The following is a 24,054-nucleotide window of genomic DNA, read 5'->3' as shown; positions in this document are numbered from 1 at the left end:
GAAATAAGTGTTTTCTTGCTATTAATCTTACATTCAATTCAGACTGCAAATTTGAGTAAAATATGACTTATTTTGTTGTGTAGTTGTAGAGTCAATAGTGTTGGTGTAGATTTTATAGCGCAGGTGAGTTTGCACAGTGTTCATTTGATAATTATACTGGAAATAACTATTATTACTAGTATCTGATCTACTGGGCTTAAAAAAAATGTAAGAAAAAAATAAGGCTGGAGTTACTTTTTTAAACGACAGTACCCCACAGAGATTTGTCCATGAAGTTAATAACTCTTAACATTTTGAGAGTCTGCTTTTTGTAAAGCATTTCTAATTTAATCTGCCACCTTCCTTCATGACCTCAACACCATTTTTTGGTGTTTTGAGTGCAGAACTAATCAGCTTCACTTCTCAGACAGATGACTGGCTTGGTACGCAGAAATGTGAAAGTGGCTGGTGTTTGAAATGTGCTGAACTTCCTCCATGAGCTCATCTTATGGCCAGAATGTGGCAAAGTTAATATCCTCTTAATCTACCCTGAATCATACATCATCAATTTGCCATGCCTCTGTACGACAACTGAAAAGATGCATCTGTAATATGCTCTGAAATGAATACTTTGTCTTGTGGTCCCTCTATTTTCGAAACACTGAACCTGGCACCCTTGCCGCATTCATCTTTATTTGCCTGCCAATAGTGAAGTCAGACTGGTGTCTTTGATTAAGTTGTTTGCACTGACATCAAACGCAATGAATGAGCATTACCTTTGCAGACGATTTATACCTTTATGTGAATGAATGAAACAGACGGGTTTTTCCATGTGGTTCCCTAATGAGCTGAGGAGTTATTTGGAACAAGCTGTTTTAAACTCCCTTGGTCCTAAAAAAAAGAAAAAGGGAATGGATTGTATTTTGACAGAATCTTGATGAATGATCGTGTTTTTAGATGTAAGCATAAGAAAGCAATTTTGCCGACCTTTGGATTAAAGTAAAACAACAACTTTGAACTTGTTCCCGCTTCTAGTTCTATATCTTGCTGAAAGAATGAGTCTGCCTGTCAGTAAAGTAGGATTAATGAAGATTATTAATGATGGCATGTTCTCATGCTTTTTGTGAAGATGTTTAGATAACATGATTTAGTTTAGACGTTTCTGGGTAAGGAGATTTGTTTAACCGGCAAAGCTGTTGTGATATGTCCAGACGTTTGCTTGAAATGACCCCGGACCTATTGGACAAATATGAGTAATATGAGTTAGCCAATGTAATTAAGCATGTAATAACCATAGAGTGTGAGTGAGTAACTGAGAGCTCAGTTACTGTTGTGACAGTTCAGTTCCTCTTACTCTGCGGGTGTCTACAAAAAAAGCTGTTGTTTTTGTCCACAACATGAGTATTTATTAGATGAATCTATGCAGTCACATAGCAGAACATGTGTGAAAGACATTTAGGGCCCTATCTTACACCAGGCACAATGCAGGGCCAAGCACGATGCAAGTGTTTTTTGCTAGTTTCAGTCCGACACAGTTGTCATTTTCACGTGGTTTGCCACGTTGTTTAAATAACAAATGCATTTGTGCCAATTTGTGCGCCCATGGGCATGCTGGTCTGAAAACGAGGTGTGTTCTGGCGCATTGACCAACTGGTCAAAAGTCCTGGTCTAAAGTCAATAGCGCATATATATATATATTTTTTTTTATTTATTTATTTATTATTATTTAAAGAGTGCGTTAGTAATGTGCGCCTATAGGCGGGTGTGTACACTCTGCCTATTAAACACACAGGGACGCACATACAGCAGCACACAAACATGCCAAATATTTAAAATAAAAGGATTACAATGTAAAAGATTATTATTGTGTACATAAAGATATGGTGGAATCCGGCTTGTCACGTAGATGATCTGCTTGCGCACTTTTACCTCGCGTTTGCGCTCTGGAGACGGCTTCGGTCTTTCCACTGTCAAATTCCGTCATGTAAATATCAAATCTGCCATGGCGCGAGCGCAACTGGCATTTAAAGGGAATGGGAGATGAGACTCTGATTGGTTAAACGCACGTAAATCCCAAAACACACCCATTACTCATTAAGAGAATAGGGACAACCCCTGGAGCGCCGACCATTTTCCCTGTCATTAAACTAGCAAAAGTGGATTCGGACAAGCCCTAAGTGAACTTGCGCCCTGCGCTTCCATGCGCTTAGATCGTTAAAATAGGGCCCTCTGCTAAATGGTCTCTAATATCTGCCAATTTTTAGACAACCTATTTGAATAAATGCTCACCATAGTCGAGATTATGGGATAGTTCACCCAAACAATTTTAAAGATGTTTTGAAAAATGTCTCTACACTTTTTTGTCTATACAATGAATGTCAGTGGGGTCCAAAACACACAAAAAGTAAAAAAACATTATTGAAAATATGCTTCTTTTATGTTCCACAGAAGAAACTCATTCAGTTTGAAACAACATTAGGGTGAACAAATGATGACAGAATTAAAATCTGTCGAGTGAAGGAATGTGTGTCTCTATTGTGTTCTTTTGAGGAAAACTTGTTAACATTTTAGCATTGTGTGTTCATTAGTTCGTTCATTGCTCAAATATTGAGGTCACTAAAAACAGCTGGGTGGTCCACATTACATCACTCTATTGTCTTTTGCCTTATGTAATCACTGCATCTTTTATGTGGTCACTGCAGATGATAGAAGTTCGTAAACCCTCATCTTTGCCCCCAATTTCTATTAAAGATCTTTTCCCCATCTTGCCGCATATGGCAGGCTTGTGTTTCTGAAAGAGGAATTATAAAAAACATGAAATGGAAAATGTTTTCTTATCTGTTGCTTGGCCTATATGCAAGAATCTCCCAAAACAGGATGCAAGTATGATATTTTAAAAGATGTATTATAATAATGAACTTTCCAAGTCATTTTGGGTCTTGAGAGGAAATCCACCACTCAGATGACTGTATTTTAATGTTCAAAAACAGCACTGGACCGCTCTATTCACCATGAGCCATTAGTCTTCTGCACTTTACTCCTGCTGGAACAAGAACGACAACAGTACACAAAATCATTTAAAAAAAACGTACTGATGTGATGAAAGAGCTCTCATCGTTCTCTCTGCGCACTTTTGACCTGCAACTATATTTTCCAGTTTCCCAGTTTTATATGACTATATGGATTTTAGGAAATTGTTGTGCTGCAGTATTTGGCCTCGTGCTCATTTGCTCCATCCGTCACACAATTCAGAGAGAAAAGGTGAAAATCCTGGTATACTGAACATCTGAACTAAACTCTTACCAACTTTAAACTTTTGAACAGTAGACTTTTTGTGTGTATTTATATATAGTACCCCACAATTTTCATTATTATCCCTGTAAATGAATAAATATTTAAGTCACATTTAATAGAGTTTTTCCCTACTTTGCTATTTTGTCTAGAAAAAGAGGAAACTATTTCTGGCCAGCCTTGTTTCATAAATCTCAGCTACTTTATGTCTTGAATTTTATCACATTATTTATATATTTCTGTCATTATGGTTCTATTTCATAATGATGGACCTGGAAATAAAAGAGTGAGATGCAGTAATGCCTTCAAATGTATTTATATGAACAGTAAAGCCAAGAGAAAAGACTAATTTAAACCAATCCTAAAATGTTGGCAGCTTTTGTTAGCTTTACCTCAGAAAATATCTTCCAATACAAAAGTTATGAGAAAATTTCTAACTCTGATATTGAAAACAATAAATAATTCTCCTTGTGCATTTTTATGTGTTGTTACTGAATGATTTATAAAAAGAGAAAAGGTAAATGGACCTTGACACAGTGTTGTTGTTCAAAACAGTAAAGAACACTGTGGTCCAGCAATATCTCAAGTGTTTTATTTTATTACCTACATTTTTCAATCATGCAAAATATCAAAAAAGCTTTTGTTTTTAATGGTGCTTTCCAGAAACGGACTAAATAACTTCTTAGAAGCTTCCTCTGAGATCTCTCTCTTCCTCTCTCTCAGTTTTCAGCCTGTCCCTGGAACAAGAGCTACATCTGATATCTCCTCAGGAGACACGGTGCTCAGCTTCTTCCACATGAAAATTACTGCAGAAGCATAAGCTTCATAATGCTGTCTGTGTGATTAGGTTTGCAGTGTACCGTGAGCGCAGCTGGATTTGTTTATAGACCTACTAAATAACGTAACAAAACATCCAAGCGTTAGAGAGCATCATGTGCATCAAGTACAAGGATGACACATTTCATGATGTTCTCTATGTCTAAAATCTTCTGCTTTCAAGAACCACAGACTCCCGCACATGAAATATATCAGAATCAGCTTCAAATCCTCCACATGCGTGTATGTCTGTTAGCAAAAATGCCTGTTTTCCTGTTGCTATGTGGCCGGATCATTAGATTTAACACAGAACTTCCCCTTAATTATGCCCTAATTGCACAGTTGTGTCAGCTTGCATGCACACAAAAACAGCATCTGAAAGCAGTGAAATATGGGCACTATTTCAGAGACAAGAATTACTAGAGGACAGCATGCCGCCTTAATTCTACCCTAAATGCTCCAAAGAGAGCCTAGGGGATCACCAGATGGAAGACATAAAATATTACCAAAAATGGACATGCTAGAACATTTGGAACGATTTCTAGCAGTCCATGCCTTTATTTACAAGAATGAATTAAACCACACATTTAAATTTGGTTTATTTTATTAATTGTTAAGAATTCTTTAAAGATGCAATTTTTTATGTTGCATTGGCAGCTTCTTAGCAGCATGGATGTGTAGCATCATGCAAAAATATAGTTTTTGGTGCCTAATGCCATTGCAGAAATGAACTACACAGTCAGCTGATTAATTTATTCTGTGAGCAAAAGTGTCTGATAAAATTGAATTGCTGAGAAAATGCAAGTAGTACTTGGCCTATACGTAAGATTTATGTATTTGAATTGCATATAAAATTTCAATCCATAAACTAATATGGATCTAACATCCACATAAACTAATAAACTTAATCAGATGCATATTTGTCATCCCAGTTTGCTTCATACTTCTTAAATAATAATTGAATATTGCTTGTTCCACAGCTAACCATATTTTCATGCCTTTTAAAGGAGAACTCCGGTCAATTTTAACATTGAGCAAATTTTTTTGTAAATTTGGAGTGCTGTCAATACAGAGAACAACAACAAAAATCGGTGTTGCCTACACAGTGTTATCCTCTTTTTAAAATTTGCACCCTGTTGACTTCAATGGGGCATATTTTAAACCTGCTTTTACCCTCTTAACATCCTTGATGTGTCATTACAAGTGCCCAGCCAATGTGAGTGATTCCTTTAGAGTCGATTGTCGAGTTCACGCGCGTGATCATAGGTAACTAAACATATGCGCGTGAACTCGACAATCAACTACTTTAGACTTCAACCGAAAACAGGATGTAAATACAGGTATGAGCGCTGGCCGAATTAACTTCATTTTTCTTCATATCTTTCACATCTACTGCAGTCAGATTCACCCGTGTTAACTCTAAAGGAATCACTCACATTGGCTGGGCACTTGTAATGACACATCAAGGATGTTAAGAGGATAAAAGCAGGTTTAAAATATGCCCCATTGAAGTCAACAGAGTGCAAATTTTAAAAAGAGGATAACACGGTGTAGGCAACACCGATTTTTGTCGTTGTTCTCTGTATTGACAGCACTCCACATTTACAAAAAAATGAGCTCAATGTTAAAATTTACCGGAGTTCTCCTTTAACGGAATAAATGTAATTGTTTTCACAGATTTATGCTGATTCTAAGCAATTTGAATACATGTATTTTAAAAATATGATTATTTTGCAAACTATGTGCAGATGCAAACTATGCGAATCTTACCCGTTTCATATGACTGACAAATATGCATCACATTAAGTTTATTACTTTCTTTAATCCAAATGGATGGAAATGCTATATGCAAATCAAATACATAAATCATAATTTAAGGCCTAACTGTTTTGTGTGTGTGTGTGTGTGTGTGTGTGTGTGTGTGTGTGCACTCCATGTAAAACAGATTTTATTAGACTATAATGATGGTTTGTGTATATAATTTTATTGACAAAAAGTGATTTCATCAAAAATTTGCCATGAAAACGCATATGAGTGAGAAAATATAAAAAACAACTGTTTGTTAGTTAATACAAACACGTATGAGAAACGTGATTAGCAGCAAGCCTGTAGTCGAATCTTGAATCTAACATCTGATGAAGTGCTTCATGTTGCGCAGTGAATGAAACGACTGTAAATGAAACAAGTTAATTGATTTAAAGCATTTACGTGAGAGGCATAACATATATTCCCTTATCAGCTCATTTAAAAAAAAAGAAAGACATTTATATTAAATCTCTCATTGGCATTTCCTGAATGGCGCTTATCCTTATTGACTCTTAAGGCATACAAAAGAAGGTTCTGAGGGGATACCTCAAATATTGCTGGTTCAATGCCAAGTTAGGGTGACTAGAAACTGGAGAGTTACTGAGATCACAATCCTGGTTTGTTACCATTGTATGAGAGCAAGGAAAGTCTGTACTGCTAGGGTCACTGAAGAACATTTTAAGCGATGGTTATTTTCATGCAGCCTCTGTAGTTTAATAAAAAGAAATGTGAAACACCCTGATACTTCTGAAATGTTCAGGAATATTACATTACTGTTCCTCTTGTCACATTCACTTCATGTAGATACAGTAATGGCAAATTACGGAGCCTTACTGACATGAATGCAATTCGATAACATATGCAAAACATCTTTTTAAACCTCATTTGTAAAAAGTTGTCAATGTAAACAAATAAATAAGTATTTACAATTTGTCAGCAAGGGATACAATACAAAAGGAACGTTAACTAATAACCAGAAAAAAAGACAAATAAGTTACAGTAGATAATAGAAAATGTCTGAATATAATACATCTCCCCTAAACGTTTGCAACAAACACAAAAAGCACAAGAATCTCCTCAATAAGAATGACTAGAAAGACATATAAAAGAATAAATGATATGAAATGAAAAACTATAAACCCTAAAACACTCAGAGCCTTGGGTTTATATTCAAGATGGCAGGACTCATTGTAGCATTACAAATATTATTTGTGCAACAATTAACTGAGGATTCTAAAGCAATGCTGACCAAATATTTGTTTCCTTTCATACTTGTCCAGCGGAAGATGAAGGAACCTCTATTGCAGAATGTCTCATTTTCTCGATTACATCGATCCGGTTTTGCTTTGATAAAAAAAAAAAGTCCATGACAGGAGACAGAATATGTATCCCAATCACACTCAATTATCTGCAAAAAGAAAGAAAATTCTCAATAAGATGAAAAAAGAAAGATCACAGGATTTTTTTTTCATCTGTAAAGGAAGTTATATTTGTTCACCTCTGCATTCATATTTGAGGTCAGAGAAGAAGACGGCCTCCTGGGAGAAAACGAATAACCCGAGTCTTCCTCCTGCAAACGTCTTGTCATAAATGGGACCTGAGTCTGCCATGATCTGCTTGCCTTCATACACAACAACCCTGGGGAGAATGTATTTTATAAACATTATTAAATAATAATTTATAAATATAATTGTTTATACATGATATACAGTAGATAGATAGATAGATAAATAGATAAAGCATCTATTATTAGATTAATAATGTCATTGATAAATTGTATTCATCATTTGACATAATATAATTTAATATAATACAACCATATATAATTATTTTTATAATATTTTATAATACATAATATAATAAACATTAGATTATATAATATAATTAGATTGAAATAAGTGTATACATCATTTTATATGAATTATATTATATTATATTATATTATATTATATTATATTATATTATATTCTAAAAATGTGTCTAGGAATACACAATGTAGTGTGCTGCTGACTAAAACAAGATGCAGTGTTAAGTCTCTACCTAATGAAGCCAGTCTTCGGTCTGTGGATGAGATGCCAGCGGTAGGCATTATAGTCTTTCCAACCGATATTCTTGGGGTCATGCCACAGAGTGCGCACCTAAACGATGGGATTGTAAAGCCATTCATCATTTTAAGCACTAAGACCGACAGCACTACTTTGAAATGGGAATTTATTGGACAGTTTATTGTTAGTAATGGCACATAAAGAGAAATCTGTCAGGACTAATAAAAGTGAAGAGAGCGTTCACCTGTTGCTTGGTGTTGCCTGTGTGCCATAATGCATTGCGTAGATTTTCCCCAGTGCCTGTGGTGGAGTTGACCACCTTGAGAGAGACACCAGAGATGCCGAACGCCTTTGACGGCTTGTCTTCCCAGTACGTCTGCGTGATCTGTTTCCACATTACTACGTAAAAACGTCGGCTAGACTGGTATCCAAACACAAAACCTGCGTAGTCATCATCCCTGTCTGTATTCACATAGAAGGTCCCGCTGAAATCCACAGCGCTGAACTCATCAAAGCCTGTCGTTATTGTGCAGAAAGATCAAGGATCCAAGATCAATATCGGAATGTTTTACCTTTTTACGTATGTAAATGTTTGCATTATAGCTCACTTACCCACTGCAATGCCAGGGTCGGAGTTGGCAGTCTGCACAAGCTCTTTGCCTTGGTTTCGGACCACCCAGTTGGGATCAATCTGCGTGGTTCCTTTCGGGTCGAGGTGAACCATTTGAAACTTCCGGAAGTCTGTGATACTGATGGCGCTGTTTTCCGGGCACGTGTCAAAGATATCCGGGACATTGTCATTGTCAAAGTCATTCTCACAGGCGTCACCACGACCATCACCTGGGAGAAAATATAAGAACGTTAAACCAATCACTAAGCTGAAATGCTTGCCCTGCACATGGGGAGTCAAAGTAGGTTAAAACAGACAAATAATGGTAACACTTTAGTTTAGGGTCCAATTTTCACTATTAACTAGTTAAATTATTAGCATGCATACTAGGATATTGGCTGTTGATTAATACTTATAAAGCAAATATTAATGCCTTATTCTGCATGACCATATTCTACATCCCAATACCTAAATGTAACTACTACCTTACTAACTATTAATAAGCAGTAATTTGGAGTTTATTGAGGCAAAAGTCATAGTTAATAGTCAGTTAATAGTGAGATTTGGACCCTAATCTAAAGTGTGACCCAAATAATTAATTCAAAATAAATCATTATGAGCTTATGAGACCATATGAGGCTATATACACTCCTCGTGCTAAGACTATCAATATAACCACTTCATAAAATACTCCAAAGCCACTGACCTAGAAAATTCAAATCTAAGCTTCAAAACATTCAATCATTTGATCTGCAAACTACTGGCATCACAGTGCAATCCTAGCCAAGAGGTACTTTTCCTTTTGGAAAACTTGAACAATGGCTTTTCCCAAAGCTTTAGGATTGTCTCTCTAAGCCAACAAAACCTCAAAGATCTCCAATCTCCCCGTAGACCGTGACAGCTTCAGCTAGCACTTGGAGTTCAGAGGGCCGCTGAAATGAACACCCTTTGGAATGCCAAGGCAAATTTCACCCCACTTAAAAGTTCAAATCCACTTTATAAAAGAAAACCCAAGCAGTAAGCATGGCTTGACAACAGAGAACTTATTCCACCATTATACCATTTAGGCTTAACGTCAAGCTGCGTATATATGTGTCTAAAATACCTCATAAAACACAAAGAGACGCGGACTACTGCAACTCTTCGGCATGTCTGATGCCAGCGAGAAATTTACGCATTTCTTATCTCCCTGCTTTTCATGCCTTGTCTTTGATTTTCTTTTTTATGGGACAGATTCTTGGACGACCCTCATAGGAAATATGAACAACGTCCAGAACAACAGACGCTCGCATGACACAAAAATTTAATGCAGGATTGTGTATTTAGGCAAACAGGTGCGAGGAGCCCGGAGGAAAATTCTGGACGTTGTTTATCGGTTATCTCCATTCTCTGATAATCTGCAGAACAAATGTTCACATGATGCTTCAGAGCCAATGCCATATATCAATAATTAGACACATTATTTCCACACATTCCTTACTCTGGAGTGAAATGGTAAATAAGAGAAGTGAGATATGATATGAGTGTATAGTAATGCGTGTTAGTGTAGCCGTGCAAAATCCAATGTAATATTATTTTTGTGCAAATATATTTAGATGTTATATATATATATTTCCACTTCAATTTGATTTAGAATATTTTATGAATTTGTTTATAAACCAGGATTTTTTTATTAATTTTTTTTACCTACAATAACATTCAATGCAACTATCAAAGATAAAAAAAATACTTTTTCTGGCCAATAACTGACATGGTATTAATTCATTATGCATCCCTAAAAAACTGATACATAATTGATTATTATTTCAGTACTATAACCAGAGTCCAAAATAAGGTGTGTCTATTTTAATGTAGCATGTTTAACAGTGTTTTACCATCAGAGTCCAGTTGGTCCTTGTTGGGAACTAGTCTGCAGTTATCACGGTCATCAGGAATGCCATCATTATCATCATCAAAATCACAAGCATCTCCTTTCCCATCTCCGTCGTGGTCAGCCTGGTTAGCATTGGCTATGTATGGGCAGTTATCCATGTTATTCTGATGGCCATCTTCATCTATGTCCTGGTTGTTATCACACTGGTCTCCAATTAGATCATTATCTACATCCGTCTGCAAACACAAAATGGTAACATTACTTAAAAAAATGTATAAAGATGTTTGAAAGCAGTCAGTCTCCATTTTCCTCCAGACCTGTTGTGGGTTGTGGACTAAGGGGCAGTTATCACACTGGTCTCCGACACCATCTAAATCTGTGTCTTTCTGGTCTGTGTTGTAAATGAGAGGGCAGTTGTCTCGCTCGTTTAGAATCTCTATGAACAGAAATAAGAAAAGGACATGTGATTCACACATTTGTTGCGATCTAAAAAGAGTTGCATGGATTATAAAAGGCAGATCAAAGTTTTTTTTTACCATCTCCATCCATATCAATAGAACAGGCGTCTCCTTCCCCATTGTTGTCAGTGTCGGTCTGAGCAGGGTTGTGTTCATACGGGCAGTTATCACAACGGTCTCCAACATCATCCTTGTCATAATCATACTGCCTGGGATTATACATCAGGGGGCAGTTGTCCTAGAAGAAATATATCACATATCAAATATAGGCCTACATGTGTCAATATGAATAGTGCAGACTCTTATACATATCGGTAACGTGAACACAAGTCCATAAGCATCACAAGCACTAAATCCGCCTCACCCTTTCATCCACAATTTCATCGTTATCATCATCTTTATCACAAGCATCTCCTTGCCCATCATTGTCAAAGTCCTCCTGACCAGAGTTGGGTAGAGTCGGGCAGTTGTCCTGCAGAGAATAAAGTTAAATTAATTGCAGAAACATATCAGTGAGAGAATAAGTAATGGATATTGATCTAGAAAGAACATAATGACTCAATTAAAAAAAAAGACTACTAAAATCTGAATAAATCGGTCGCAACCTATATATCCTACTCAGTGGGAAATTATTGGCAGTATTTTTGATCAGATAAACACAGTCCCGATGAGCATAAGAGACTTACCAAAAATCTTACCAAACCCAAACCTTTGGATAGTGTGTATACATATATATATATATATATATATATATTAGATTATTATAAATAATGTATATAAAATGATGCCGTTTCATGGATTAATTCTGGAAATAAAATAACCAGTATTCATTTAAGTTAATTTTGAGCCTTATCTCTAACAATACTTCACTTACTGTATGTGTGCGATGTGAACAGGTCTTACACCAGAAATCATCTGACACTAATAGTTACACATCAAATGAACCACATCAAATCACCCACATACAGTAATAACAATTTCAAGCTTTTTCTGCTATGATGTCTCAATTTTTCATTCTGTGCATTACCAATATTTTCCTTTATTTGTTATGTGCACATATTTTATCCTTTATTGTTTTCTCGCTTGGCTCCCTTTGCTTCCCAGGCTTCAGATCTATGATGTCTTGCAGATTCTGGTCCTGGTTTTTCTCCACGGTGTATCATGACATAATCAAGCAATTATCCATCACAGGAGAAGAATGACGTAATTATTACTTTTGCTCTCCCTCCCTTTGGCTAAACATTTCACCACAAAGACATTTAAGGGATATAAAATATACGATTCCAAAAGGCACAATAGACAGTAAATACTGGGCCAAATCAAAACATTCCTCTAGTAGTTCATGGTCACTGGCCCCCTGCCTGACTTGATGCCATTGTCCTGTGGGGTTTATTAAGGTGAAACGATATTTCTTTCCATTTTATATTCCTTAGAAGCCATCTAATAACAGTCAACAGCTAAACCTTATGGTCTGGCTTGAATTAAATTAAACAAAAAACATTGAATCAATGCACAGTCTGCTTTATTATTAGCATTGAACTCATCAGAAAGCATACTGTCTTCAATATATTTGAATGCTCTATACATTTTTGCTATAAAATGTACATCTGGTCCCATGCATGAGACTGGTTAATCATGAGTTATGTAGTACCTTTTTGCAATGGTAGGTGGCATTTGCTCCACACGCAAGATCCTGGTTGGGCCATCCATCCAGATCAAAGTCCTCTCCACAGATGATGCCATCTCCAGCATAACCAATACGGCACTCACACTTGTACATCGGGTTGCTAAAGTGACTAAGGAAGATGCATTCAGCATACTTGTGGCAACTGTGGCTGTTGTCCTTACAGGGGTTGTAGGGTTCACACACCTATTTTTGAGGGGGGAAAACGTTGTCTATATTTAAACACATATGAAGCAGAACCTTGAGACTCTGAGGGTATCGGCTAGGAGGATGGACATAAATTAGCCGCCTGGTAAATGGTATGTGAGGTGATGTGTGTGACTGACCTGTTTGTTGATTTTAGCTGACTCCACTCCCATGCCGTAGGGCTGAGTCCCTTTGTAACGTGGGGGGCAGGGGAGACAGTGGAATCCAGGGTCTGTGTTCACACATTGCTGTTGGCCACCCACCTTATGACATAGATCTGAAACCATATCACACTGCACACCACAGAATGCAAAGTAAGTAAAGAGAGAGAGAGAGAGAGAGAGAGAGAGAGAGAGAGAGAGAGAGAGAGAGAGAGAGAGATAAAAGGATCAGTATTGTCAGAATATACATATTGCATGTATATGCACACTACAGGTTCTTGCCCGTGCAAAACTCATTGCTATGATCCCAGGGCATTGCTAAACTGTTGTGAGTGATTTTTAATGCATTGCTTTGGTCACATAACATTTCACATCACTTCAGTTGGTAATGTTCATTTGTCGCATTGACCAACAACAGACACCTTTTTGGTTTGAAAGTAACTTCTGTGTGAGCTGAACTTCACATATTGTTTGACTATTGACAATAGATAATTAAAAAATTTTGTCTGCAAAATTCAACCAAAATTTTGCTTATTGCGAAACAACTTTTGGGTGGTTGCTAGAACATTGGTAGGCAGTTTTCATGTTAAAATAACTGAGCTCCTAGTCTCCATGATGTTCTGGTCTCTAGATATGGCTTTGGTTCTTTCCTCCATGTAATATATATTTAATTTTTCGACAGTTTTCAGTAATTCTTCTCACATGTTGCCGGTTCTCTGACCGGTACTCAATGTTCTCTCACTTTTCCTGGCGTTCATATGTAAATTGTGCGAGCTTATTTTGTCCATTAGATTGAAAGATCTGAAAAACTCGATACATTTACCCGCCCATAGACCCTCCCTTCGAAGAAATCAGGACAGAAGTGGTTGAAAGTGGACAAAAGAGATGGATTAAAATACCAGGTGTAAAGAGGTATGCGTCTCCATCGTTTACTTGTGATCCGATCGACCAAAACACATCTTAATACCAGGTTTAAACAGGGCCTTTGTTTACCTCATTGACATCTTCACAAAAAGTTCCATTGCCACGGTAGCCATTCGGGCAGGGCCCACACTCCCAAGATCCATCAGAAGCTGTGCCACACTCAACCCCAGAGAAGCAAGGGTTCGAAAGACAGCCATCTGTGAAATCAACACAGTTCTTTCTTACTGTACTTCATTTCTGTCTCTAATGCTAAGGAAAGAGATTTTAGGAGTCTGAAAAGTAAAGGCACTTTAAAAAGGCACAAAGACAATATGCTCCTAAGTTTGTTTTTCTTACCAATTGGACACTCCTGTCGGTTGCATACTTCATTTTCAATGGAGTCTCCAAGACACTTCCTTCCTCCATGCTGCGGTTCGGGGCTGTTACACTCTCTAACACGACTCTTCAGACCCCCTCCACATGTAGCTGAACACAATGCCCAGGGAGACCATGGACCCCAGCCACCATCAACTAAATGGAGAAACAGGCACAACATGGAGTGATATTTCCATCTATAAGGCTACATTCATACTGCAGGTAAACTGTTTTGCTCACATTGCTCAATGTTTTTCTCATGACAGAGTGAACTACACAAACCACATGGAATCTGATCTTTTCATTGCGATTTGTGCAACTTCCATATGTGGTCCTAAATCCAATACAGGTCAGATTATTTACTGTACAATGCAACTGCAGTCTGAACCGTCATACAGGAATTCATGCGACTTTTACGTCACTCTACAGCAACATTCGTCAAAATGTTGCGCTCATGGGAATAACTTAAAAGATTTAACATACCCGAAGTAGACAGTTGCGAAAGGTAGTCAGTGGAAGGACAGTGATGTGTCAGAGCTCATAAGTATTACAGCTCATTCAAGCAAAACATGAGGGCTTAAATGTTTAAAAACTGCTGTCTTTTGCATCCTCATCTTTGTTTTTACATTCCCACCCCAAAAGTTCACAAATCCGTCTGTAGTCACTCAGTGACCCCGGAGGGCATCTATAGCATCTGTTTTGTGACCTCAAATGGTTTCTTTACACTGGTTGCCTGTAAAATTCTGAACTGAGTTTAAGGTTCTGTTAATGGTTTCTAAAGCGCTGCATGGTATTGCTCCAAAATACATTGTTGAAAAAATGAGATCTTCCAGTCAGATGATTCTTTATGTTCCTAAAACTAGATTAAAATCAAAGGTTGATAGGGCCTTCTATGTGGCCGCTACACGCTTATGGAACCCTCTTCCAATGCACATTAAATCTTCCCCATCTGTGGACGCTTTCAAGTGTAGTTTGAAATCGTATCTTTTTAGTATGGCTTTTAGATCTGATTAGAGTGAACAGGATTTCATTTTGTTTGTGTGACTGTATGGAACTGCTTTGGCTGTAATTACTATTCTGGAAAGCACTTTGGTCAACGTCAGTTGTTTTAAATGTGCTATAGAAATAAAATTTGTATTGCATTGTAAATGTTTATGTTATTGCATATTGCTGTTTTTAATGTGACAAAAGTCCATCTGCTTGTTATTCAGTTTTGTTTTGTATTAAACTGGTTGTTATTTAGTTTTATTGTGCCATTGATCCGCTCATGCAATTTTAAGATATTGTAGTGCAGGCTTCAAAGAACTGATATTGATGTAATTAAACTAACTAATAAATACCATTTGTAGATATGAAATCACTTGGATTTTATTTTGGACCCCATGTTATGGTATGTAACACTTCCAAAATAATACAATCTGTGTCACATTCCCTGCTAATGTGGAAATAACACATAAATACCATGATAAATACCCAGAATAAGCAAGCACAATGCACACAGCTCCTCTGTTAATGCTGTTCACTGAAAATAAAAGTTAGCCCAGATCCTATGTACTCAATAGCTCTGATCTCAGGGTGTTCCCAGGCATCTGTTGTGTCTCAGAGGTGAATCTCATTCATTGGCCATGTCATAAGCATCTTTTCCATAATCCTCTGATGAACAAATTGCCCAAATCTGTGTAGCGTCCCTGCCCTAAGCCATGGAAAGACTGACATCATCCTCTCTATGTTTTCCAGTTAAGATCTGAACAGCAGGGTGGATGAGAAGGTTTCTATATGATCTCAATTAGGGGGTTGAGCTTTAAATTTTGTAGGGCTGTTTAACAGCGTTACATTTTTGAAATGCTGCTAACACATTTATTCAATTATTCACAATGTTTATTCACATTTATTCAATTTAATGATGGTCTATTAAATATGTGAACCCTATTTGTTTACTCACTCGGACAGGGGTCTGCGTGGCAGCTCTGTGTCTCTCGTCCGTCACCTCCACAGTCTTTGCCACCTCTTTGTGGAACAGGAGCATTGCAGTGACGGATACGTGTGATCAGTCCCTCCCCGCATGTCACTGAGCAGGACGACCAGGGAGACCATAAGCTCCAGCCACCATCCTGACGAACTGTGAGTGCAAAACAATGTTACTAAGCGAGATACAATGATCCAGTACAAGCTATCACACATACAGTGCTTGTATTCGTACCTCTGCGGTCACATTTTCCCAAACTGCACTTGCGTGTCTGAATCGAGGGTCCAGAACATGTATTGCTTGTGTCATCACAAGAGCGCCCCCTCTGTTGAGTGCCGCTCCCACACGTGACTGTGCACTGAGTCCACTCTGACCACGGAGACCAGCCGTCCTCGCTGTCCATTGCTAGACAAAGATTTATACAACATCATAAGAAAATGTACAAATGCAACATACATGTTGTGTAACGGACGTAGACCAGTAAGAGCTGTGCGTGTAAACCTCACTCCCCTGGCCTCAAGAGGCATGCTAGCGGCTGCGGTCTTTAGCGCCTCCCACGCCAGAGACCCTGGTTCGAGTCCCGGTTGGAGCGAATCAAATAGGACCAGTTACACATGATTTATAAGTCTATAAAAACTACCATTTAAATGTTTGTGGTCAGTAAGATGTCTCTTTTGCGCACCAAGGCTATATTTATTTGGTCAAAAATACAGTAAAAACTGTTTACAGTTTTCATATTACAATTTATTATAAGTGTTTCTATTTGATTACTTTTTCTGGAATTTATTCATGTGATGGCAAAGCTGAAAAATTCTAATATGCTGATTTACTGCTTAAGGAACATTCCTTGTTATTATCAGTGTTGAAAACAGTTGTGCAGCTTAACATTTTTGTGGAACTGCTTAACACGGTGGTACTATTTTCAGGATTCAATGATAAATAGAAAGTTCAAAAGAACAGCATTTATATGAACTTTACATCTTTTGTAACTTTATAAATGTCTTGACTGTTTTGATCAATTTAATGCATCCTTGTTAAATAAAGTGTACATTCTTTAAAAAAAAAAGATCTTACTGACCCCAAACTTTTGAATTGTAGTGTATAATTTGTATATATATATATATATATATGTATATATATATATATATATATAATGTATATGTATATATATATATATATATATATATATATAATAAAAAACAAAAATAAATTATTTAAATTGCTGTTTATTTTATTCTTATTTTGTATTGTTTTATATAAAACATTTTTTTTGTTAAAATAATTTCTATTTAATCGTTGTTATCAAAAACATAGAAACAAAATACTTGAAACAACTAGTACTGGTTGTACAGTATGTCTTGTGTTTGTGAGTGCACTTACGGAGGCACACTGGACAGCATTCGCCATCGATGAAGGATGGATTGGCACATGCCACAGGAGGACATGTGATCTGACGACAAACAACTTTTCCTTCTTGGCAGGTACATTTAGTGCAACTATCCACAATCCAGTCCTCTTTGTCCTCAAACATACGACCATCTTGCCAACACATACTCTGCTCCGAGGGATTCTGCATCTTATTTAGTGCCTCCTTCATCGCTGTGTTTTCTTCTGTCTGAAATAAAAAAGTCAATTTGAAATGAACTGAATCACACTACTGTCCTTATTCATACTGAAATAAGACATAAATCAGGCTTTTCACACATTTAAACACAACAAGCAGTCACAATAACTATACATTTTCATGCATTGCAAATTTGAGATGTTTTCCAACAGAAACCGTCTAACACACAGTGATTTACTGAGCTCACATTCCTCCCACAGTTATGCGAGTATACCAAATTATGGTCCAACTATTACATTCATGTGCCCACAAACATAACTGCCCTCCCTGCAGTGAGCTCAGGTTTTTTATAAACATCTGACAAAGTCAGTTAGCATGATATGCTAAATCTGCATGTGAGATCTTAGAGGCACGGGAAACTTCTCTTTTCGAAATGACAGCAGTTATAGGTGCCTAATCTTGTTTGGGCCTTATAAGGTGTAGCATAAGATTTACATTCGGATCTGTCTCACCACTTTCTGCAGACCATCTATGAGGTTGCTAACGACAACTCTGAGACCCTTGAGCTCCTGGAAGAGGTTGGCCAGTTCTTCACAGGAATGTTCACACATCATTTCTGAGGAGCTGGTTGCTGGAACATCTGTATTCTGGCCAATCACATTGGAGGCAATTGAAGATGGAACCTCCACCTCCTCTGCGCTCTCACTGACTACATTCACCTCCACTGGGAAAAGACAGAAGAAATGCTAATTAGATTAAAATGAATTCTGATGTGCTGGTTCAAAAGCCATGGGGCAACAATTAGATAGAGACCACAGGCTGTATATACGCACTATAAAAGCACCAATACCACATTGCACTATATTCAAAGTCTTCTAAAGACGCACCAGGACTTTGCATGAAGGACAAATCGCTATTTAGGTCATTATACATTCTCAAATAATTTTTCAGTGGTTTATCTTCTCTTTACAAAAGACAGCTGTGCGAAGAAGGTAGTGTAGTATATTACATATTATAGTTACACTACTACACCATTCAAAAGTTTGGGGTGAGTACAATTTTTTCTGACAGTAAATACAATGTTACAAAATAATTCAATTTCTTTTCTACTCATCAAAGTATCCTGAAAAAAATTACCATGGTTTCCACACAAAAATGTAAGCACCTCAACATCTGTCAACATTGACAAAAAAAATTCTTGAGCACTAAATCCGAATATTAGAATGATTTCTGAGGCATCATGTGAAACTGAAAACTGGAGTAATGGCTGCTTTGCCATCACAAGAATAAATTACATTAAAAAATATATTAAATAGAAAACAGTTATTTTAATTGTTATAATAATTATTTCACATTATTACTCTTTTTACTCTATTTTTGGTCAATAGTCTTGGAGAGTACAAGAGACTTCATACAAACCCTAAACTTTTAAACGGCAGTGTTATACACTGAAAGAAAATTAAATTTGTTTTTGGTCAGCCAAAACTTCCAAACTGGTAGCTCTACCCTTAAATCACAGAACCGGTTAAGCCAATGTTGTGTCGGGTTGGTTGAAATGCTCAAACAAACACAGCTATGTTTTGAGCCACAGAGCCACAGTGTTTACACTTTCCAAAGTAATCATGGCTTACTTATAGTTGTCTTAGCAAGGTAGCATTAGAGAAAGCATTTTAATGTTGAAAAATCTCACACTTCATCTTTAAGGCAAGTTCAAGGACAGAGAATGCAGACATTTGGTATCTCACAGCGTGATGACTAAATCTGCTTGCAATAAAGCCTCTTTATACACGACACTCAGGCGCTTGAAGATTGTAATAGGAAGCCAAATTAAACCATTTCATGGGCTCCTGTGATGTTACACACATGTAACCGCGAGCAAACTATTTCTAGGCACACAGACCTATCTCAGCAATTCTTGATTGCCGTTTATAGAAGCACCATTTTTGAAGTTATTTTTAAGTAGTTCCAAAGGAACTTACAATATTAAAGTATGGGTGGGGCAGCAGTGTGAGTTACCCCAATGAACTATTATTTAAAAAAAAGTCTAACATGAAACAGAATTTACTTTCTAGATTAGACTGCTGTAAATATCTTCAGTTGATCCCTTTGATATTGCCAGAAGATTAATACAGCAGCATTAAAGATAGCTGCATACTTTTTTACATATATTACACATAGATGATCAGACTGTGTATTTGTTGAACATTCTCCAGATCTTCCTTATGTGCATATACACTCTTGTAAAGCAGGTTTATAAGTTTTCGCACTCCATTAGGGGTGAAGAGACACTAGGTGTTGCTTCTAGTGTAAAATCACAAACCGAAACTCTCAGACTCTTCCATTTAGATAGGGATGTCCTGAATTTAGGATATCTGGTGGGAAAGCTTAAGAGAATTGGAGAGTGATGGCTTTGCACTTAGACGCGAGTGAAGAGACACCAGGACTCTAAGTCATGGATGGTGTAAAATACACTTGTGTCAAGCAGGTGTATAAGTGTCACACTCCATTGAAGGGGTGAAGAGACGTTGAAGCCATCAAAGGCAGACGTTGTATAAGTCTCACTTCATTAGGGGTGAAGAGACACTAGGAAAGCAGGTGAAAGCCGTCAAAGACTGACGGTGTAAAGTTTACACACTCCCTTAGGAGTGAAGAGACACTAGGAAAGCAGGTGTTGCTACTAGTGTAAAACCACAAAAGGAACCTCTCAGATTCTTCCATTCGATGGAGACGCCCCGAATTTAGTTTTTTTTTTTAATCATTTTTATTTCTTATGCATATTCTATTTATTTTCATCTGTTGTGATTATTTTAAGTCTTTTTTTTAATGTAAAGCACTTTGAATCACCATTGTGTATGGTATGCTATATAAATAAACTTGCCTTGCCTTGCAGCCAGGACTGTTTTTCTATATCTGTAGAACTCATTTAATCCTCAAGTGGCTAAAAGTGTGTTTCTCTCTCTCTCTCTCTCTCTCTCTCTCTCTCTCTCTCTCTCTCTCTCTCTCTCTCTCTCTCTCTCTCTGTGTTTATGTCTGTGTCTGTGTGGCAGTGTGAACTTTCACTGTTCTTCTTATGACCTACTGACCCATCTTCAGTACAGCAGTTCCCATTAAACAGGAACTTCATCTTGATCCCACAAATCTTTTTTGGCTGGCTAAAAGTGTTAAAAGAATGTTAAGACTCACAAGCCCCTCCTACCTGGGTTTCCAAGATCACATCCCCTGCTCTCCAGAATGTCCTCAAGTGGGGTGTCAAAGATAAAACGTACATTCTGCAGCAAACCCTGAAAGAAACAACAGCTGCTGTCAGGCTTACTTCTGCCAATTTTCAACCGTTCACATATATCTCCCAGGACTGGGAAGTTGGGTTGGATTTACAGAACACTGGAGGATCAGCTGTAATTTATTACTCACTTTCCAGCCACTTGCTTGGCTTGCTCTGCAACTACTAAATCTGACTAAATTGCGTTACAATGAGCAAAAATTTATTAGTTAATATTCTTGATCTCCTGTAGAGTATGTCGTAATGTATTCTACTTGCATGCACTTTACTTTTCTCAATAATGTGACATCAAACATACCCTAAAATGGCTTTCTCGGGTGGACCCTTTGGCCACAAACATATGGCCACCTGTGGCGCTCAGATGTTCATAGAAGGGTTCGTCGAGAATGAAGCTATCAATGAGTCCACAACCAATGTACAAAGTTGCCGTCTCTCCATGCACATAGAGCGTTACATTCTTCCATTGCGAATCCGAGAGGTCTACATCCTCAAAAGAGATTACGTTGCGTGAGCCATCGGCCCACCAGTACACCAAATCTAGAGTGTTGGTTCGGCCATCCGAAACGACCTCAAACTGCCTGCGCTCGCCAGGGCCTTCCAGTGCAAGAATGGTGCCACGGGATGTGCGGTCCTGGCGCAGAGTGGCTGTCAGAATAAAGCCTTCATTGTTTTGTATTTGTAAAAGAAGTTGTTGTAGCGCTGAGGAGCTGACAGAGGGGAGCTGGTCGAAACGGATGAAGCGGTATGCTGGAGCATCGCTGTCCAGACCCTTGAAATGCTTCACACCGATAGTCTTGCGTGTGATCCCACTGGTTTCAAACAAGTCAAAAACTGTCTCATCTTCAAGTTGCACATCTAAAAAGGGGTAAATGTTTTGCTATTACTGTTAAACATCACAGGGTCATGATGGCAAAAAGGTGTTTAAACATGGTGTAAGAATTGAGATGATGGCTGGTCACAGGACATAAACAAACAAATTCTCACTTATACTGTAGGTAAATTTAAACCAAATATGTCCAAAAGTTCCTAGACAATTTATTTGTCAACAACCTTGATCCAGACATGCCATCATTTTGTTGTTGTTGCTGTAGCCAATTGTTGTATAGATAATAATTAAATAATTGTTATACCAAAATTAAAGTAACAAAAAATAACGAAAATGCAACATAACAATAATAATGCAAAGATTTAAAGAGATATTTGGGGTCTTATGATACACAAATTCATTACATTAAAATGTAATACAGATTATTCAGATACAGAATATATAGAAAATCCTACAGAATTACCTTGAGATTTTACAGAGGTGAACAGAAGCAAAAGGGCCAAAATTCGGAGACATCTTCGGAGAATCATTCTTCTATGGGTCTCAATGGTAACCAAATATTAATTGTTCACGTTAATTAAATTACCTGCCCCACAGTGGCTCTGCTCGGCTGAAAATAGGGATACCTCACCTAGAATTAAAAGCATATTATTAGACATGCCCAAATCAAGTAAATTTATCAAGCCGGACAATGGCATGCGCAACTGAGAAACGAGCGTCTATTTGGCGCACTCTATGTAAAAAGAGCACATGCTTTTATGTAAAAAGAGGACATGCTTTTAAGAACCCCTTTAAACTTCCCACAAAGCAGTAACAATAGAACAGTGACGGGCACCTCACTTACCGGAACCAAAGAAGAACTCCGCAAATGTTTAGCAAAAAAGAAAGAAAAAAAGTTTGAGTTCTATGCACAAGACGAAAATAACTATCCGTCCTAATCCTCAGTCAGTTCCACAATAGTAAACCCACGATATGATCAAAAATTCATTGCGTAAAAACCTGGAGATACCACGGGTGCCCAAGCGCAAAGTTTAAAATTCGCGCACGAAGCGGGTTACACGGTTCACAGAGAAATGCAGTCAATCATGAGGTGTTACTGAACAATGTATCTATGTTCCAAAGCTGATGCGTGATAAATCCAGATGATGCCGGACTCACGGGCTCCCTCCTCATAACTGATCTCTCTTGAATTTTATCATGAGGGGCGCGCATATTTGCTTTCAAAGGGGAGGGTTTGGGCTGGCTGGAGGCGGGTTGCACTGGGCTGGAGAGGTTCGGGTTGTTGCTGTGACAGCACGTCATGACAGTTTTCATTAGCTAATGCAGTTCTGAATCGCGCCTGGGGCTGTTGGGGTAGGGGTGAAGACCTAAATGTGAGCATAGGTATGTGAGAAGGCTAAGATTGAAGTATCAAATGCCAGATACTTGACACCAAATAAATGCCTTTATGGGTCACTATTTTCTACTATGCAGTACATTATCATGTCTCCAAACGCCAAAGTATATAATCACAAAAATAATACTGTGAAATATTATTTCAATTTAAAATAGTTTTCTTTGTGAATATAAACTGTAATTTATTTCTGTCGTGGCGTTATTTTTGTGGAAACCTTGATATATATTTTTTCTTACGTAAATGAAAAGAGTTCAAAAGCATTTATTCGAAATTTAAATCTTTTGTAACATTATAAATGTCTTTACTATAATGCATCCTTGTTGAAAAGCATTAATTTCTTTCTTCTTTATTTTAATTTTTTGGACCCCAAACTTAGTAGTGTGTATATCCATTCTGTAGTCCGATATTAAAAGACAGACAGATAGATAGATAGATAGATAGATAGATAGATAGATAGATAGATAGATAGATAGATAGATAGATAGATAGATAGATAGATAGATAGATAGATAGATAGATAGATGAGATAAGATGAATAGTTACAATGAACACAGCACAGCACAACGTGGCATTTACCTTTTAAGATGTATGACTTTAATTTGACCTCTTCTACGAAGAGCATTGCATTCCTTTGATAACATTCCATCCTTTTTTGTTGAGTGGGAACATCTTACAAAAGCACATGAAGTGGACATATATACAGCAGATGAGACAGATGATGTACATGTTTACAATATGCCCTAGGTGAAAAAAAAAATAGAGAGGGTTCTCCAAAATCTGGCCTCAGCAGAGGCCTAAAAGGATGACATCATTGTATATTTCACTACTATATGCT

The 24,054-nt window shown here is 37.4% G+C and overlaps 1 protein-coding gene across 1 annotated transcript; it reads right to left on the bottom strand.

Moving 5' to 3' along the window:
• Nucleotides 1-6,048: 6,048 nt before the first annotated feature.
• Nucleotides 6,049-23,010, bottom strand: thbs2b (thrombospondin 2b). The gene is made up of 21 exons (XM_082152017.1): nucleotides 22,668-23,010; nucleotides 22,287-22,454; nucleotides 21,296-21,852; nucleotides 20,914-20,998; nucleotides 18,230-18,441; nucleotides 17,534-17,768; nucleotides 16,388-16,558; nucleotides 16,130-16,306; nucleotides 14,170-14,343; nucleotides 13,903-14,030; nucleotides 12,889-13,041; nucleotides 12,530-12,748; nucleotides 11,243-11,350; nucleotides 10,957-11,116; nucleotides 10,738-10,856; nucleotides 10,422-10,656; nucleotides 8,550-8,777; nucleotides 8,182-8,453; nucleotides 7,933-8,030; nucleotides 7,391-7,530; nucleotides 6,049-7,300 (listed from the first exon to the last, which is right to left on the bottom strand). The coding sequence occupies exons 2-21, from the start codon at nucleotides 22,351-22,353 to the stop codon at nucleotides 7,293-7,295; spliced, it is 3,546 nt and encodes a 1,181-aa protein (XP_082008143.1). The 5' UTR covers nucleotides 22,354-22,454; nucleotides 22,668-23,010; the 3' UTR covers nucleotides 6,049-7,292.
• Nucleotides 23,011-24,054: the final 1,044 nt, after the last annotated feature.

Source organism: Leuciscus leuciscus (genome assembly GCF_965113295.1).
Source record: "Leuciscus leuciscus genome assembly, chromosome: 21".
Lineage (NCBI taxonomy): Eukaryota > Metazoa > Chordata > Actinopteri > Cypriniformes > Leuciscidae > Leuciscus > Leuciscus leuciscus.
Note: the sequence above shows the minus strand (reverse complement) of the source record. Positions and strands in the feature narration are given on the sequence as shown.

Coding starts and splice junctions, on each gene's coding strand:
- thbs2b (XM_082152017.1), bottom strand. CDS start 22,353: ATGATTCTCCGAAGATGTCTCCGAATTTTGGCCCTTTTGCTTCTGTTC. Junction 17,769..18,229: donor TAGATGGTCTGCAGAAAGTG/GTGAGACAGATC, acceptor TTTTTATTTCAG/ACAGAAGAAAACACAGCGAT. Junction 8,031..8,181: donor CAGGCAACACCAAGCAACAG/GTGAACGCTCTC, acceptor CCCATCGTTTAG/GTGCGCACTCTGTGGCATGA.